This window comes from Bos grunniens, chromosome 10 (assembly GCF_055505025.1).
Source record: "Bos grunniens cultivar Pamir isolate PY7600 chromosome 10, Bosgru_T2T1.0, whole genome shotgun sequence".
Classification (NCBI taxonomy): Eukaryota; Metazoa; Chordata; class Mammalia; order Artiodactyla; family Bovidae; genus Bos; species Bos grunniens.
The window spans coordinates 48,622,335-48,638,102 of record NC_141174.1 but is presented as its reverse complement, the minus strand read 5'-3'; the positions used below and the strand labels follow the sequence as shown (position 1 = coordinate 48,638,102).

The 15,768-nt window shown below is 39.4% G+C and overlaps 1 protein-coding gene across 6 annotated transcripts in view; it reads left to right on the top strand.

Annotated features, from left to right (window-relative positions):
- Positions 1-15,768, top strand: part of PRTG (protogenin) — a 203,402-nt gene that overhangs the window by 183,799 nt on the left and 3,835 nt on the right. For all 6 annotated transcript variants that reach the window (XM_086321099.1, XM_086321101.1, XM_086321097.1 and 3 more), the window contains 4 exons: positions 3,411-3,581; positions 11,559-11,741; positions 13,451-13,571; positions 14,826-14,991. In XM_086321099.1, coding sequence (XP_086177225.1) covers positions 3,411-3,581; positions 11,559-11,741; positions 13,451-13,571; positions 14,826-14,991 — 641 coding nt within the window. The remainder of the gene's footprint in view (positions 1-3,410; positions 3,582-11,558; positions 11,742-13,450; positions 13,572-14,825; positions 14,992-15,768) is intronic.

Below are 15,768 nucleotides of genomic sequence, written 5' to 3'. Positions count from 1 at the left end.
TGGAGATTAATCTCTTGTCAGTTCCTTCATTAGCAAGTATTTTCTCTCCTTCTAAGTTGTCTTTTCATCTTATGATTTCCTTTGTTGTGGAAAAGCTTTTAAGTTTAATTAGGTCCCATTTGTTTATTTTTGTTTTTATTTTTGTTACTCTAAGAAGCGGGTCAAAAGAGATCTTGCTGTGATTTATGTAAGTGTTCTGCCTATGTTTTTTTAATATTATTTTTATTTATTTATGTGGCTGTGCTGGGGTCTTAGTTGTGGGATGCGGGATCCAGTTTACCCCACCGGGGATTGAACCCAGGCCCCCTGCGTTGGGAGCATAGTGTCTTAGTCACTGAACCACCAGGGAAGTCCCTGTCTATGTTTTCTCCTAAGAGTTTTATAGTGTCTGGCCATACATTTAGGTCTTTAGTCCACTTTGAATTTATTTTTGTGTGTGGTGTTAGGGAGTGTTCTAATTTCATTCTTCTACATGTACCGGTTCAGTTTTCCCAGCACCACTTACTGAAGAGACTGCCTTTTCTCCATTGTACATACTTGCCTCCTTTGTCATAGACTAGGTAACCATAGGTGCATGGGTTTATCTCTCAACTTTCTATCCTGTCCCATTGATCTGTATTTCTATTTTTGTGCCAGTGCCATACTCTTTTTTAAAAAATTTAACTTCTTAGTTTGTACTGGGGTATAGCTGATTAGCAAACAATGTTGTGATAGTTTCAGGTGAAGAGCAAAGGGATTCAACCATACATATACATATATCCATTCCCCTCCAAACTCCCCTCCCATCTAGGCTGCCACATAACGTTGAACAGAGTTCCATGTGCTATACAGTAGGTCCTTGTTGGTTATCCATTTTAACTATAGCAGTGTAAATAACCCAGCTCCCTAATTTTCCTATCCTTCCCCCGCAGCAACCACAAGTTCATTCTTTAACCCTGTGAATCTCTTTCTGTTCTGTAAGTGAGTTCATTTGTATCATTTCTTTTTAGATTCCATATGTAAGGGATATCATACGATATTTCTCTTTCTCTGTCTGACTGACTTCACTGTATGACAGTCTCTAGGTCCATCCATGTTGCTGCAGATGGCGTTACTTCATTCTTTTTAATGGCTGAGTAATATTCCATGTACCACATCTTCTTTATCCGTTCCTCTGTCAATGCACATTTAGGTTGCTTCCATGTCTTGACTATTGTAAACAGTACTACAGTGAACACTGGAGTGCATGTATCCTTTCAGATCATGTTTTCCTCTGGGTATATGCCCAGGAGTGGGATTGCAGGGTCATATGATAGCTCTGTTTTTAGTTTTTCAAGGAACCTCCATACTGTTCTACATAGTGGCTGTACCAATTTACATTCCTAACAACAGGGTAGGAATGTTCCCTTCTCTCCATATCCTCTCCAGCATTTATCGTCTGTGGATTTTTTGACAATAGTCATTTTGACTGGTGTTAGATGATATCTCATTGTAGTTTTGATTTGCATTTCTCAAATAGTTAGCACTGTTGAACATCTTTTCATGTGCCTCTTGGCCACCTGTATGTCTTCTTTGGAGAGATGTTTATTATAAGTCTTCTGCTTATTCATTAATTGGGTTGTTTGTTTTGATGATGTTAAGCATCATGAGCTGTTTATAAACTTTGGAAACTAATCCCTTGTCAGTCACATTATTTGCAAATATTTTCTCCCAGTCTGTGGGCTGTGTTTTGGTTTATTTATTGTTTCCTTTGCTATGCAAAAACTTTTTTGAGTTTAAGTAGGTCCCATTTGTTTATTTTTGTATTTATTTCCATTATTCTGGGAGACAGATTGAAAAACATACTGCTGTGATTTATGTCAGAGACTGTTCTGCCTATGTTTTCCTCTAAGAGTTTTACAGTGTCTGGTCTCACATTTCCATCTTTAATTGATTTTGAGCGTATGTTTGTGTATGGTATTAAAGAATTATCTAATTTCATTTTTTACATGTAGCTGTCCAGGTTTCCCAGCACCATTCATTGAAGAGACTGTCTTTACAAGAATTTGTAGTCTTGCCTCCTTTGTCATAAATTAATTGACCATTGGTACATGGATTTATTTCCAGGTTTTCTATCCTGTTCCACTGATCTATATTTCTATCTCTGTGCCAGTACCATACTGTCTTGATTACTGTAGCTTTGTAGTATAGTCTGAAGTCAGGGAGCCTGATTCCTCCAGTTCTGTTTTTCTTTCTCAAGATTGCTTTGGCTGTTTGGAATCTTTTGTTTCCATACAAATTGTAAAAAATTTTGTTCTAATTCTTTGAAAAATACCATTGGTAATTTAATAGGGATTATATTGAATCTGTAGATTGCTTTGGGTACTATTATCATTTTCACAATATTGATTCTTCCAATTGAAGAACATGGTGTATCTCTCCATGCTTTTCCTTTTCTCTAGAATGAGGGTGAATGTGTAGATGATCTCTAAGAACCATTGCAGCTCTTTTTTTAATGATGTTGAGAGAAAACAATGGATATTTATTTAAGTGAGCATTGGGCTGTTTTGCTATGGTTTTGACAATATTCCATATAGACATGTTGCTCAAATCCAGCTCTTCACATCTTTAGCTCATAGTGAACATGGGATCAGCTGAAATCCCAAGACTTCCCTACCTTCTGTAGATATAAGGTGTTAGTCTAAAGTCTGTTCTGTAAACTCACTGATTCACAGCATTTGGAGAATAACTGAATATTTCAGTCTCAAAAGTATTTTCTTGAGTGGCTTCCCGCTGCTACTGCTGCTGCTAAGTCGCTTCAGTGCGACCCCATAGACGGCAGCCCATCAGGCTCCCCCGTCCCTGGGATTCTCCAGGCAAGAACATTGGAGTGGGTTGCCATTTCCTCTCCAATGCATGAAAGTGAAAAGTGAAAGTGAAGTTGCTCAGTCATGTCTGACTCTTTGCGACCCCATGGACTGCAGCCTACCAGGCTCCTCTGTCCATGGGATTTTCCAGGCAAGAGTACTGGAGTGGGGTGCCATTGCCTTCTCTGGAGTGGCTTCCTAGATCAGGTTAAGTATACATTATATGCATTTTAGTAGTAAGTGTAGAACTGTAAACCTTTCTAGTTGTCATTGTGGCAAAACAGTATGAAGAGCCCTAAAAATGCTGACAACTTTTGACTCAGCAGTTCCTCATCTAGGAATCTACCACGTCCTTTATTTTCTTTTTAATGCTTTAAACATAATAAAAATAAAATTAGCCTTGTGGTAAAGAAGAGAAACATCATATTTTGGTGTATCACTAATGGTCTGTGCAAGCTGTGATTTTGAGATGTTTTTATAGCAGCTGCTAGTGTTTCTAACTCTCATCTGTACCTATCCAGGTATTTGAGTAACTTAGTGACCATTCTCTCCTAATAATACAATATTTTCTGCATGTGCACACAGCACCAGCAGGCCCACCAGTTGGAGTGAAAGTGACACTGATAGAGGACGACACTGCTCTGGTTTCATGGAGACCTCCTGATGGGCCAGAAACAGTTGTGACGCGTTATACTATATTGTACGCATCCAGGAAGGCCTGGATTGCAGGGGAGTGGCAGGTCCTCCATCGAGAAGGTAAGTATGACCAGAATTTACCAAAGGGCATGAGAAGTAAGACTATTAATGATAAGGAAACAAAGGGAAAGAGGGATCTTGAGTTCATTTTGAATTTATATTTATGAAGTAACAAATGACTAAGGATTTTGGTTTTATTCTAGGGACATTGGGAAGCCATTGACATACTTTAAGCATGAGCATTCATGCTTCAGAAAGCTCACTCTGAGTATTGTGAATAGAAGAGGTTTGGTAGAGGAGAAGTAGGGGTAAGAGTAATGCAAGCAGACTAGAAAATGATTGCTGTGGTCCAGGAAAGAGAGAAGCCTAGATTAGGTGGTGAGGATTGAGATGGAAAGGAGAGAGAGGTTGAAAGACACTGAGGAGATAAAATTAACAGGACTTGGTAGCTAAAGAGGGAGAGAGAGGATAAGAAAGAAAGAATTGTTACAGATACTACTGTATTTCCTGTGGTTGTGTGTCTTGCACTAGAGTAGCAAACAATGGTAGAAAACCTGGTTTAATGGAGAAGACCTTTGTACAACTACTAAAATGGTCCATGTGCAAATAAATTGACCCATATGAATACCAGACAGTGTCTACTTAAGTACAGGGAAAAGTTGATTAAGGCTTAGGAACATTGAATTTAAATTTTTTCATACCAACTGTATTTTGCCTGAGAAAAAAATGAATTCTAGAGCTCAGTATTCTTATTTCATGCTGTTATAGTATGTCCTTTTTAAATTTTTCATTTGGACAAGTCCCACAAGTTTTTGGATGGGTCATCACATAAATATTATAGTTTCATTATTTTGATACTTAAAATTTTTTAAATTCAGATATAGCTCAGCTGGTAAAGAATCTGCCTGTAATGTGGGAGACTTGGGAAGATCCCTTGGAGAAGGGAACAGCTACCCACTCCAGTATCCTGGCCTGGAGAATCCCATGGACTGTGTATTCATGGAGTCGCAGAGAGTTGGACACAACTGAGTGACTTTCACTCACTCATAGTTGATTTTGATACTTTCTTAATTCAGACATGCATGCTAGGAAAAGAACAGTTTTCCAAGCAATTAAAAGCTTAAGAAGAATTTTGAGAAGGAAATTTGTTGGCTATCTAACACTTTACAGTGCCAAGTACTTCCACATACATTTTACCTTTTAAGGGGAATATTTACCCAATTAAGAGAATATACTTTAAGATCACTTATGTGGATTAATTAATATATAACACTTTTGTAACTATAAAATATATAAATGGTAACTGTAGCTGCTGCTGCTGCTGCTAAGTCACTTCAGTCGTGTCTGATTCTGTGTGACCCCGTAGATGGCAGCCCACCAGGCCCTGCCGTCCCTGGGATTCTCCATGCAAGAACACTAGAGGGGTTTGCCATTTCCTCCTCCAATGCATGAAAGTGAAAAGTGAAAGTGAAGTCGCTCAGTCGTGTCCGACTCTTAACGACCCCATGGACTGCAGCCTACCAGGCTCCTCCATCCATGGAATTTTCCAGGCAAGAGTACTGGAGTGGGGTGCCATTGCCTTCTCCAGGTAACTGTAGCTAGTAGTTGTATATTCATACACTAAGCACGTGCCCCAATAAGTAATGATTTCCTAGTTACTGAACAGCCTGGAAAGTAATAAGTACCTGCTAACAATACAGTTTTGTATTTTATCCATTGCTGCTGCTGCTGCTAAGTGGCTTCAGTCGTGTCCGACTTTGTGCAACCCCATAGATGGCGGCCCACCAGGCTCCCCCGTCCCTGGGATTCTCCAGGCAAGAACACTGGAGTGGGTTGCCATTTCCTTCTCCAATGCATGAAAGGGAAAAGTGAAAGTGAAGTCGCTCAGTTGTGTCCGACTCTTCGAGACCCCATGGTCTGCAGCCTAGCAGGCTCCTCCGTCCATGGGATTTTCCAGGCAAGAGTGCTGGAGTGGGGTGCCATTGCCTTCTCCAATTATCTATTGCTAAATAGCACACCACTCTAAAATTCAGCCACTTGATTTTCTCACACTCTGGGAGTCAGCAATTAAGCCTGGGATTAGCTGGGCAGTTCTTGTGTTGGTCTCTCCTGAGGTCACTCATGAGGCTCTAACCATCTCAGAGTTTCAACGGAGTGCGGGTAACATAAAAAACATGAAGAGATTTCCAAAATCAGGGAGCGAGGGAGTAGGATGTTCCACGTACAAAGAATCAGACCTCTGCCTGATTCACATTTGCTAACATCCCACTGGCAGGCAAGCCCATACTTAGCTTAGTGTGGGTAGAGACTGCCCACAGGTATGGAGAGATAGAGGCGTAATTTGTGCAGGACTCTTCATCCTACAGCTGGCTACCATATTCTTAAAATACATAATTCAGTTTTCATAAATTAATTCCAAAATGATCTCTTGACACATTTGTCCAAGTGACTAGCTTGATGTAATGAGTGTTATTTGTAAGTACTAATAGAAGAATTTTAATCTCATGAGCACATACTTCCTTTACCTTTTTGTATGTACCTACCTGAAAAGAAACAGTACTTTGTTTTGGTACTTTTTATTGCATTCATTTGACAGTTTCAGACAAGGCTCAGAAAGCAGTATTTTTGTCTCACTGGTGGCCCAATAACCATCAATGGATTGTAATTGGAGGTTTTTACTTCTTCTAACTATATAATAGTGCATGGAGAGGAGAGAATCCATTTTTGCCATTATGCTGCTTCTGTAATTTTAAGAAACGTTATCAGTGAAAACTTTTTTGTTAAATGTAGGGAACCTTTTTCATAGCTAATGCTAGTAATTTGTAGTGAACAAAAAAACAATATAAGTAAAATGTAATTGAGGTTTTTTTTTCAGAGAGAAAAATACAAAGAGTTTGAGTTGCCTACTTCTAAACAAAAAGCAAAGAATATAACATGGCATTTACAGAAAAAGAAAGCAAAGTAGTCTTGTAGTACCCAATTATGGCAACTTTGGGAAAAGGTAATGGTGTAGAAAAATATGAGGGGAAAAGGGAAGAATATCAGTATCTCTTTCATATATACCTATTAATCATCTTATACATATTATGTTTTTACACATTTATGTGTAATTCACATATTTATTACCAAGTAGAACAAGTTTTTTTCGTTAGTCAAACATTTAAAAAGTGTTCCTGGTGACCATATATTTGTGGCTAAAATGGGACGTGGTAAAATGGTGTAGAACAAATGCAGGGTGAAAGTATGCTTGTGGATAATGTAAAGTGGGTCAGAAATGACAGCCTTCACCTTCCCGATACACGGTAGATTAGCAGAGTACTCAGTTATTTTAAAATCTACAAGGCACTGTAAGAAATCATTCTCTACTATCTACTACAGCAGTTTCTTCATAGATTAGTTTCCCAAGATGATAAAGATACCTTGCTTCCAAAAAAAAAAGTTCCATAACTAAATAAGTTTGAGAAACATTATGCACTATTTCCTATTAAGAAGAATTCCTTTCCTTCAATAAAGGAGTTCATCTAACTTAATATTTACTGAATAAATTGGACTACTGATATTAAGAACCTATTGAATTGTTAAATATTGAGGGATTGCTATGTGTCAGGGTCTCTTCTAGGCATTGTCAGTACCACAATGAACAGAACAATGGCCCTTTCTTATTAGAGCGTACGTGTCAGATAACAGATATGTTCAGGTAGTGTCATAAGTGCTACGAAGAAAGCTACAGTAGTGAAAAGAACAAAGCGATGGAGTTGGTGAGTAAGTTCTTTTGAAAGAAATGGCATCTGAGCACAGCCATATGGATATCTGGGGGAAGTGCAGAGACCCTGAGATAGAGGTGTGCTTGACATTTTAGAGGAACAACAAGGAGGCCAGGGAGGCTAGAATGAAGGGAAGCGTAGGAAGTGGGAAATGAGATGGGGAGGTAGCCGAGAGAAGATCTTGTAGGCAGACTTTTTGGACCATAGACTTTTTCTAAGAGGGATGGAAGACATTGATATCGTTGACATTTTGAAAGGATTTCTTTGTCAGCCTCCTAACAGCCCACCTGAAAAATTGACTCTAGAGAGGTAAGAGTTGAAATTGGGAGACCATTTAATACTCAGGTGTCCGTGTGAGAGTTAGTAGGGGTTTGCGTGCTAAGTTGCTTCAGTCGTGTCTGACTCTTTGCAACTCTATGGACTGTAGCCTGCCAGGCTCCTCTCTCCATGGGATTCTCCAGGCAAAAATACTGGAGTAAGTTGCCATGCCCGCCTCCAGGGGATCTTCCCAACCCAGGGATCGAACCCACGTCTTTTATGTCTCCTGCATTGTCAGGCAAGTTCACAGTGATATTAAGAAGGAAGGTAGTAAGAAGCTATTAGAACATATTTTGAAAGAACGGTCTCCTCAGTTTGCCACAGGTTGATGTGGTGTGTAAGTAAAAAAAAGAGAAACAAAGTTGATGGAGGAAATCACAGGTTTAGTTTTGAGCATAGTACATTGGAGATGCCTGTTAGATGTAAGAGAGGTTGGGTAAGCAGGGAGAGTTAAGTTCATAGGAGAGGTATGGACTAGGGATATAACTTAGAAGTCATCTGTATGGAGATGATGTTAAGACTCTGGAATTGAAAAAAATCACTTAGTGTTGACAGAAGAGAGAAAGGTATGAGATTGCATTCTGAGGCTTTTCTTCATCCACAAAATCTTACCCTTTGCTTTTATATTTTAAATGAACATTCCTTTAATAACAAATGGCTCATATTCTAATGTAAGTTCAATTGGTATTTACTGAGAGTTATCGTGAACAAAGCATCATGCTAGCCACCTTCAATTGTGCAAATGTGAAAAAAATTTCCTGTCCTCCAGAAAGGAAAGGGAATATCAGAGGTGAGGAAAAAGACTTACTTTCATTGATGATATACACTTGTGTCAGACGCTTGTCCATGGTAGTTTATTTAATCCTGGACTGCAAGGAGATCCAACCAGTCCATTCTAAAGGCGATCAGCCCTGAGTGTTCTTTGGAAGGAATGATGCTAAAGCTGAAACTCCAGCACTTTGGCCACCTTCATGCGAAGAGTTGACTCATTGGAAAAGACTCTGACGCTGGGAGGGATTGGGGGCAGGAGGAAAAGGGGACGACAGAGAATGAGATGGCTGGATGGCATCACTGACTTGATGGACGTGAGTCTGAGTGAACTCCGGGAGATGGTGATGGACAGGGAGGCCTGGCGTGCTGAGATTCATGGGGTTGCAGAGTCGGACATGACTGAGCGACTGAACTGAACTGAACTGATAGTAATTATATGAGGTGGGAATTATTGCCCCCATGAGGAAAGTATAGTTCAGTGACATGTCCCAAGTTGCAAATTACTTAGTTGGTAACATGCCAGGATTTGATCAACATTGATCCAGCGCTGAGCCCATTACACTGTCTGGTTTGTGAAGCTCCTAGTCGAGTTAAAGATTCAGATGCATATAAAAGGCTAGAGATTGAAATAATCATGCCAACTAGAATTGGGACTGTTTGCTGAAAGAATACAGGGACAGTCAGATTACTTTAGTACTTGGGCTTGACTGTGCTCATAAGGAAGACTTTCTGTGGAAGAAAGGGGAACATGTGTACACACATACACACATACACACACACACATACACACACAGCTCATCCGCTTGCAATGTTTAAGTTAAGTGAATTTTAATTTCAGGTAGTGATTGGTTTTGCCAGACACTCTCTAAAATTAAATGTATGATAATGATAAATTGGAAGCAATTTACTTATATGTCTATCTGTGAAGAAATTGAAATTTTCTTCCTCCTAGCTAATAGTAACATGTCCCAAACATTGTTGTTTTTTAATTCACCTGCCTAAGAATACTAACAGTGGAAAGACTCTTCCTGATTCTAAATAGAGGTTGGTTTGTTTATTCAACAGTTGTGCGCTCAAGTAGCTCACACTCTCTCCAGGCCAAGTTGAAACCAGAGCACAGGAAAACAAACCACCTTTAGCTCCTCAAATTTCCACTTGGTACAGCTGCCTCCCTCCATGTGACCTGCAGAGGCAGCCTCTGAATCATGACCTCAGCTCTAAGATCAGGCGCATTTCACTTGCATAATGAAATACACTACTGTAGCAAGTGCACTAGAGGAGCCAGCTCTGAGCTGGTGGTGAGTGAGGACTACCAGCAGTTGTAAGCTCTCTGAAACTATTTTAAGGGTGCCCTGCATCACAAAAAATGAGAAGAAAGCACCATAAGGAAGCTAGGTTTCCCTGTGAATATCCACCCACCAATGCAGTGCTGGAATAGCTTCCTGGCTGAATTTCTCTTATATCTGTTTTCTTAACATTAGGGCTAGTTCCTAAGGTGAGAGCCCCTTTGTAAGAAAATACTTAAATGCCATGGCAGGACAAGAGCAGAAAGACCCCTCAAGAAATAGGAGTGCCCAGATAGGAATCCTCGGAGAAGGCAATGGCACCCCACCCCAGTACTCTTGCCTGGAAAATCCCGTGGATGGAGGAGCCTGGTAGGCTGCAGTCCATAGCGTCGCTGAGGGTCGGACACAACTGAGCGACTTCACTTTCACTTTTCACTTTCATGCATTGGAGAAGGCAATGGCAGCCCACTCCAGTGTTCTTGCCTGGAGAATCCTAGGGACGGGGGAGCCTGGTGGGCTACCGTCTATGGGGTCACACAGAGTCGGACATGACTGAAGTGACTCAGCAGCAGATAGGAATCCTTGGCAGTCATGCCATCAGAGGAGATACCCTTCAATACCAAAGATTATATATAAATTCAAATGATAACTACTTCTGGAGAAAAGTAGATGCCAGCCATGTTGCTGGTGGTAATTTTGATAGTTAATCTGGGGTTAATCTAGTTAATCTAGATCTTCAACCCTCTGAGGTTCATACATAGCTTTGGCATTTTCTGACCTGTTTATATTCAAGAAATCTGAAAAAATAATGAGGAAGATGAAAAGCATATTCATAGTTTCAGAAATAATTGTGTTTCTAATTTAAGAAATAATAACAAAATCATCTATCACAGTTGCTGTAAGTGGTTTAAACATTTCATAAAGGAAACAAAAAGACAGCTCTCATCCACTTCCTGGCAGTCCAGTGGTTAGGTCTCAGTGCTGTCACTGCCATGGCCTAGGATCAATCAGTAGTCATGGAATTAAGATTCAGCAAGCCACAGGTGTGGCCAAAAAAGAAAAAACCAAAAAGTCTCACATTGGATTTTTTTTAAAGTGGATGTTTATATTTTTGACTGTGCTGAGTGTTAGTTGCAGCACGCAGGATCTCTGTGACATCATGCAGCATCTTCCACTGCACTGCTTGGACTCTCTAGTTGTGAAACTCAAGCTCCAGAGCGGACAGGCTTCAGTAGTTGTGGTGGCTCAGTTGCTCTGTGGCATGTGGGGATCTTAGTTCCCCAACCAGAGATGGAACCACATCCCCTCCATTGCAAGGCAGATTCTTAACCACTGGACCACCAAGGAAGTCCCTCATATTGGATTTTAAAAATATAATTATAATTGTGGAATCTGAATTTTTTGTGTCATTTTCTCTTTACCTATGTTTGAAATATTCCATAATAAAATGCTTTCAATGCTATTTGTATCCATACCTGTGTGGAGAGTAAAACATTTTATATATATATATGTTTATATTTTTTAGTAAAAAAAAAGTGCTGCTTTTCAAGCTGCTTTTAAAATTACAAACAAAAATATATGCAGCTTTTACAAGCTACTCTTAAAATTACAGAGAAGGATTATATATGGGCACAGTGTTAAATGAAAACTCTAGGATAAAAAAATATGTGTAGTAGATATGTACTCACACATGTATGGTACACACATACACACACACAAATACACCAAAATGTTAACAATAGGAGATTGTTATTGTATTTATATTATTTTACAGGTGTTCTACAATAAATGTGGTGCTTTTATAATCAGAAAAATACTTTAAAAATAAAGGATCATGAATGTGTGAAAGAGTGAATAAAAGATACAGTTTATTTAATTTGTAATTGATGTATTTATAGGAGCAATAACCATGGCTCTGCTGGAAAACCTGGTGGCAGGAAATATATACATTGTCAAGATATCTGCATCCAATGAGGTAGGAGAAGGACCTTTTTCAAATTCTGTGGAGCTGGCAGTTCTTCCAAAGGAAACACCTGAGTCAAATCAGAGGCCCAAGCGTTTAGATTCTGCTGATGCCAAAGGTCTGTATGCTGCCGTAATCACTGATTTTCCTAAAGAAAAGAAAATACCCGTGTTTTTTTCTAGCTCCCTTGTGCTTTATTTCTGCTCCTACTTTGGCCATGTCCCTGAACCCACACTCAGCTCCTTGAATTGTTGCTCGTGAGGTTCACATGATGTGAAGCTGCATGGCTCTGTCTGCACTCCTACATGGAGACACACTTACCTCGGAATTTCCCGCAGTTTTCGGATCACTATGTCCCAGTAACTTCTCCTTCCAGCTGTGCACCCACCAAAACAGATGAACCATACCACCCGTGAACTGATGGGAGTAGGTGTCCAGGGAGGTCCATGGAAATAAACAGCAGTGGTAGTTGCGGTGTTCAAGCGAAGGGAGCATGATTTTCATCAAGAGTTTTCACCACACACACACACACACACACGCGCGCGCGTGCGCGCGCGCACACACACACACAAACCAACAACAACCTTTCCAGAGAGAAAGTTGTTTGTCTCCAGAAAATAGTTGGAAAAAGTATCTTTAAAGAGCCATTGTCGCTCCAGTCAGGGCATCGTCCTTCTGTTTTGAAGGAAACTGGGGCCCCTGTGGGAGAAGGCAATAGCACCCCACTCCAGTACTCTTGCCTGGAAAATCCCATGGACGGAGCAGCCTGGTAGGCTGCAGTCCATGGGGTTGCGAAGAGTCAGACACGACTGAGCGACTTCACTTTTACTTTTCACTTTCATGCACTGGAGAAGGAAATGGCAACCCACTCCAGTGTTCTTGCCTGGAGAATCCCAGGGACAGGGAAGCCTGGTGGGCTGCCGTCTATGGGGTCGCACAGAGTCGGAAACGACTGAAGTGACTTAGCAGCAGCAGCAGGAGCCCCTGTGACGCAGGACTAGATGCTTCCTTTTCTTCCTCCCTGGGGAGGTGTGCCTGTGTGGTAATGCGGGGTGTGGCAGGGACAGCTTTAATGGAGGAAATACCAACTGAACTGGGCAGGATTAAGGGCACTTAGTTCTTCAGAGAATAGCCATTCAGTAATGTGTATGTCTTAAGGGGAACACTGGGGAGGAGAGAGACAGAGAAAGGAAGGGCTGTCAGGTTTAAGCTCAGGAAGGAGGTAGCCATAGTAGCTGCCATATCATCAGGGAAAGCCGAGGGCAAAGCTCATATGTGCTCTCAGATACCTTGCTAGTCAGTGTCCAGGGACCAGCAGCGTGACTATCTCCCAGGAACTTGTCAGACATGCAGGATTGCATATGGGCTTTACCCTAGACCTCGTGAATCAGAATCTGCATTTTAACGTATCCTTTAGTGACTTTTGTGCACATTAAAGTTTGAGAAGCACTGTTATATGAAAATACATAATGAAAACTTATCTTCAATATACAGCTCTGCTTTTAAGGTAATATGACATGAAAGGTATCTTTGGCCCATCAAGGAACATCTTTGCCTTGTGCCTTTTAGCATTATAAATTTTGAACTGATGTTCATATTTGATATAATATCTAGAACTCATATTTAGAATCTTCAATATGAGAAGGTAGGCCAATTTTAAGTTCCCTGATAAAAGAGTAATACATCTTTTTTGGTTAGACACGGATACTGTCAAAAGTTTTCCTATGAGAGGAAGACAAATTATTGAAAAGGTAATATCTAAGAATTATGATATATGGGGTCATTTATTTTTTTGATTGATTCTGATACATGTACTTCCCCTTCTAGTTTATTCAGGCTATTACCATCTGGACCAAAAATCAATGACCGGCATTGCTGTAGGTGTTGGTATAGCCTTGACCTGCATCCTCATCTGTGGTCTCATCTTGATATACCGAAGTAAAGCCAGGTGTGTTTCCATTGCTAGAGATGTTGAGGTGATTAACATTTAAATTACAGTAACCACAGAAACAAAATCAAGTGCCTGTTAGAGGAACTGGGATTTTCCCACTTAAAAATGAATGTTTTATTACTTGAGTTCTTGCAGCTAGAGAGATGTGCTTACTTTGGAAGATTATTCTCTCACCATTTGAAAAAAATTGCTGTGCCAACAAAATATTCTTAAATGAAGACCTAGTTTCTTCATTTTCTTGGTATTTTGAGAAACACAAAGTATATCCTTTGGCTTTTTTTTTTTTTTTTAATGACATGCTTAATCTGATGTATCTCCTGATTGGAGAATTCCTTACTGCCTGGACTATTTTCATATTTAAGTAGCCTGAAATGTCTGAGTCACTTGAGAGCTCTACCCTCACCACCACAGGACACATGGTTGGGATTCTCCAGACGTGGATTAAAAGAAATGTAATACCTGGGGATTAGTTCTCTATAAACTTTGTCAGGCAGTTTTATCTGTGATTTTGACTTCAGCTAAATTCTCAGCATTCAGGGAATTTGTTTCTAAACTTTTATATTTTGACTTTTGCCTTCATTTATTTTCTTAAAGTTCTCTATTAAATTTAAAAAACTGAAGTCAAATACACATCGTTTTTAGGTAATCTCCATCACTAGACTCTCTATTGTTAGAGGTTTTTCAGAGTTTATTCTATATGTTTTTGGTACTTGTGCATAGAAACACACTATGCACAAGTGTGTTTCATTTTACTGTTCAATTTTCTTGTTTCCCAAGAACTTTTTAATGAAATCTTTCTGTACACATCTTTTTAGTGATGCCCGGATCTTGCAGAAGTGCTGCTATAAATTTGTCATCATTAATTGTTCTATTAGTGTGAAAATCTGCAGACCTGAAGGAGAACATGTAGATTTTAAAATTTATAATTTCTACATAAATTATAAATAAGCAACAATAATTAATAGTACTTTGTAAATAAATATTAAGGTTTTTACTAAGTATTTGTAAAAAGTAATTTTATATATACAGACATTGGGGCCAAAAAACAATAAGAATCTTTCTTCCATTATAAAAGTTTGCATCAGTGAGTTGGAGTTAAAATCTAATCATTTCTAAGGATATTTGATAAACAAGCATTAAGGAAGTCCATTGTTTGCAAAGTTGTGAATGTCCCAGATTTCACCAAGTTTGTTACATTTGCCTTTCTCTTCTTGTGGACTTAAAAGATTTCCTTTTCATTCAATATTTCAGGAAATCAACTGTCTCCAAGACAGGCCAGAATGGAACTCAGCAGTTACCTCGTATCAGTGCCTCCCGAGCCAGTGGAAATGAAGTGGGGAAGAACCTGGAAGGAGCCATAGAAAATGAAGAGTCATTGATGCCAATGATCATGCCAAATAGCTTCATCGATGCCAAGGTACTCTGAGCTAACAGGCTGTTGTGCTGCGTAATCTTTCCCACCATTCATCTTCTCTTTATGTGTAAAATCTTAACAAAAAATTATATGTTAAATGTACTATGTCCATAGGCCACATAATGAAATGTGAAACCATTTCACTCAGATTCTTCCTTGCATAAAATTTGGGGAGAAGAAGATAGGGTAAATAAAAGAATAAAAGATGAAAAAGATAAATAAAAAATGAGCAAGTAGCCTAAATTCAGTTAGTTTGGATCATATTGAGCTGAGATATTGCAAATAAGGGCACCAAGGTTATCAGTCCATATTTACTATAATTTGGATTGTTCTGGGTATACTGGATGGAACATTTTTTATTAATCCATTCTAAATTTAGTTTATTTGATTTTAGAACTAAATGGAGCATCAGAATATTCCAGATGTAAATTACATTTTAAAAAATATGAAGTATCTGAATAGGTGTTTTAAGATCCTTCTCTTCATGGCCTTAGGAAGTTGGATACAGTAAAGAAATGTCATTGGAGGATGTCATTTCATGTCCTTCCCACTGCGGGTAGTAGTGGTACAGTGATAAGCATTATGAACACCAACTGAGAATTATTTTTAGTCACATTGCAGCATTAGATATTGTGCATTATTAAATAGTTCTCATAACCAGCATGTTATAAATAAAGTATCTGCAGACTGTAACCCAGCTCAAGCCAGTCCGTGGCCTGTTTTTGTATGGCCATCCTGAGCTAAGTATAATTTCTACATTTTTAAAGGATAGTTTGGGGA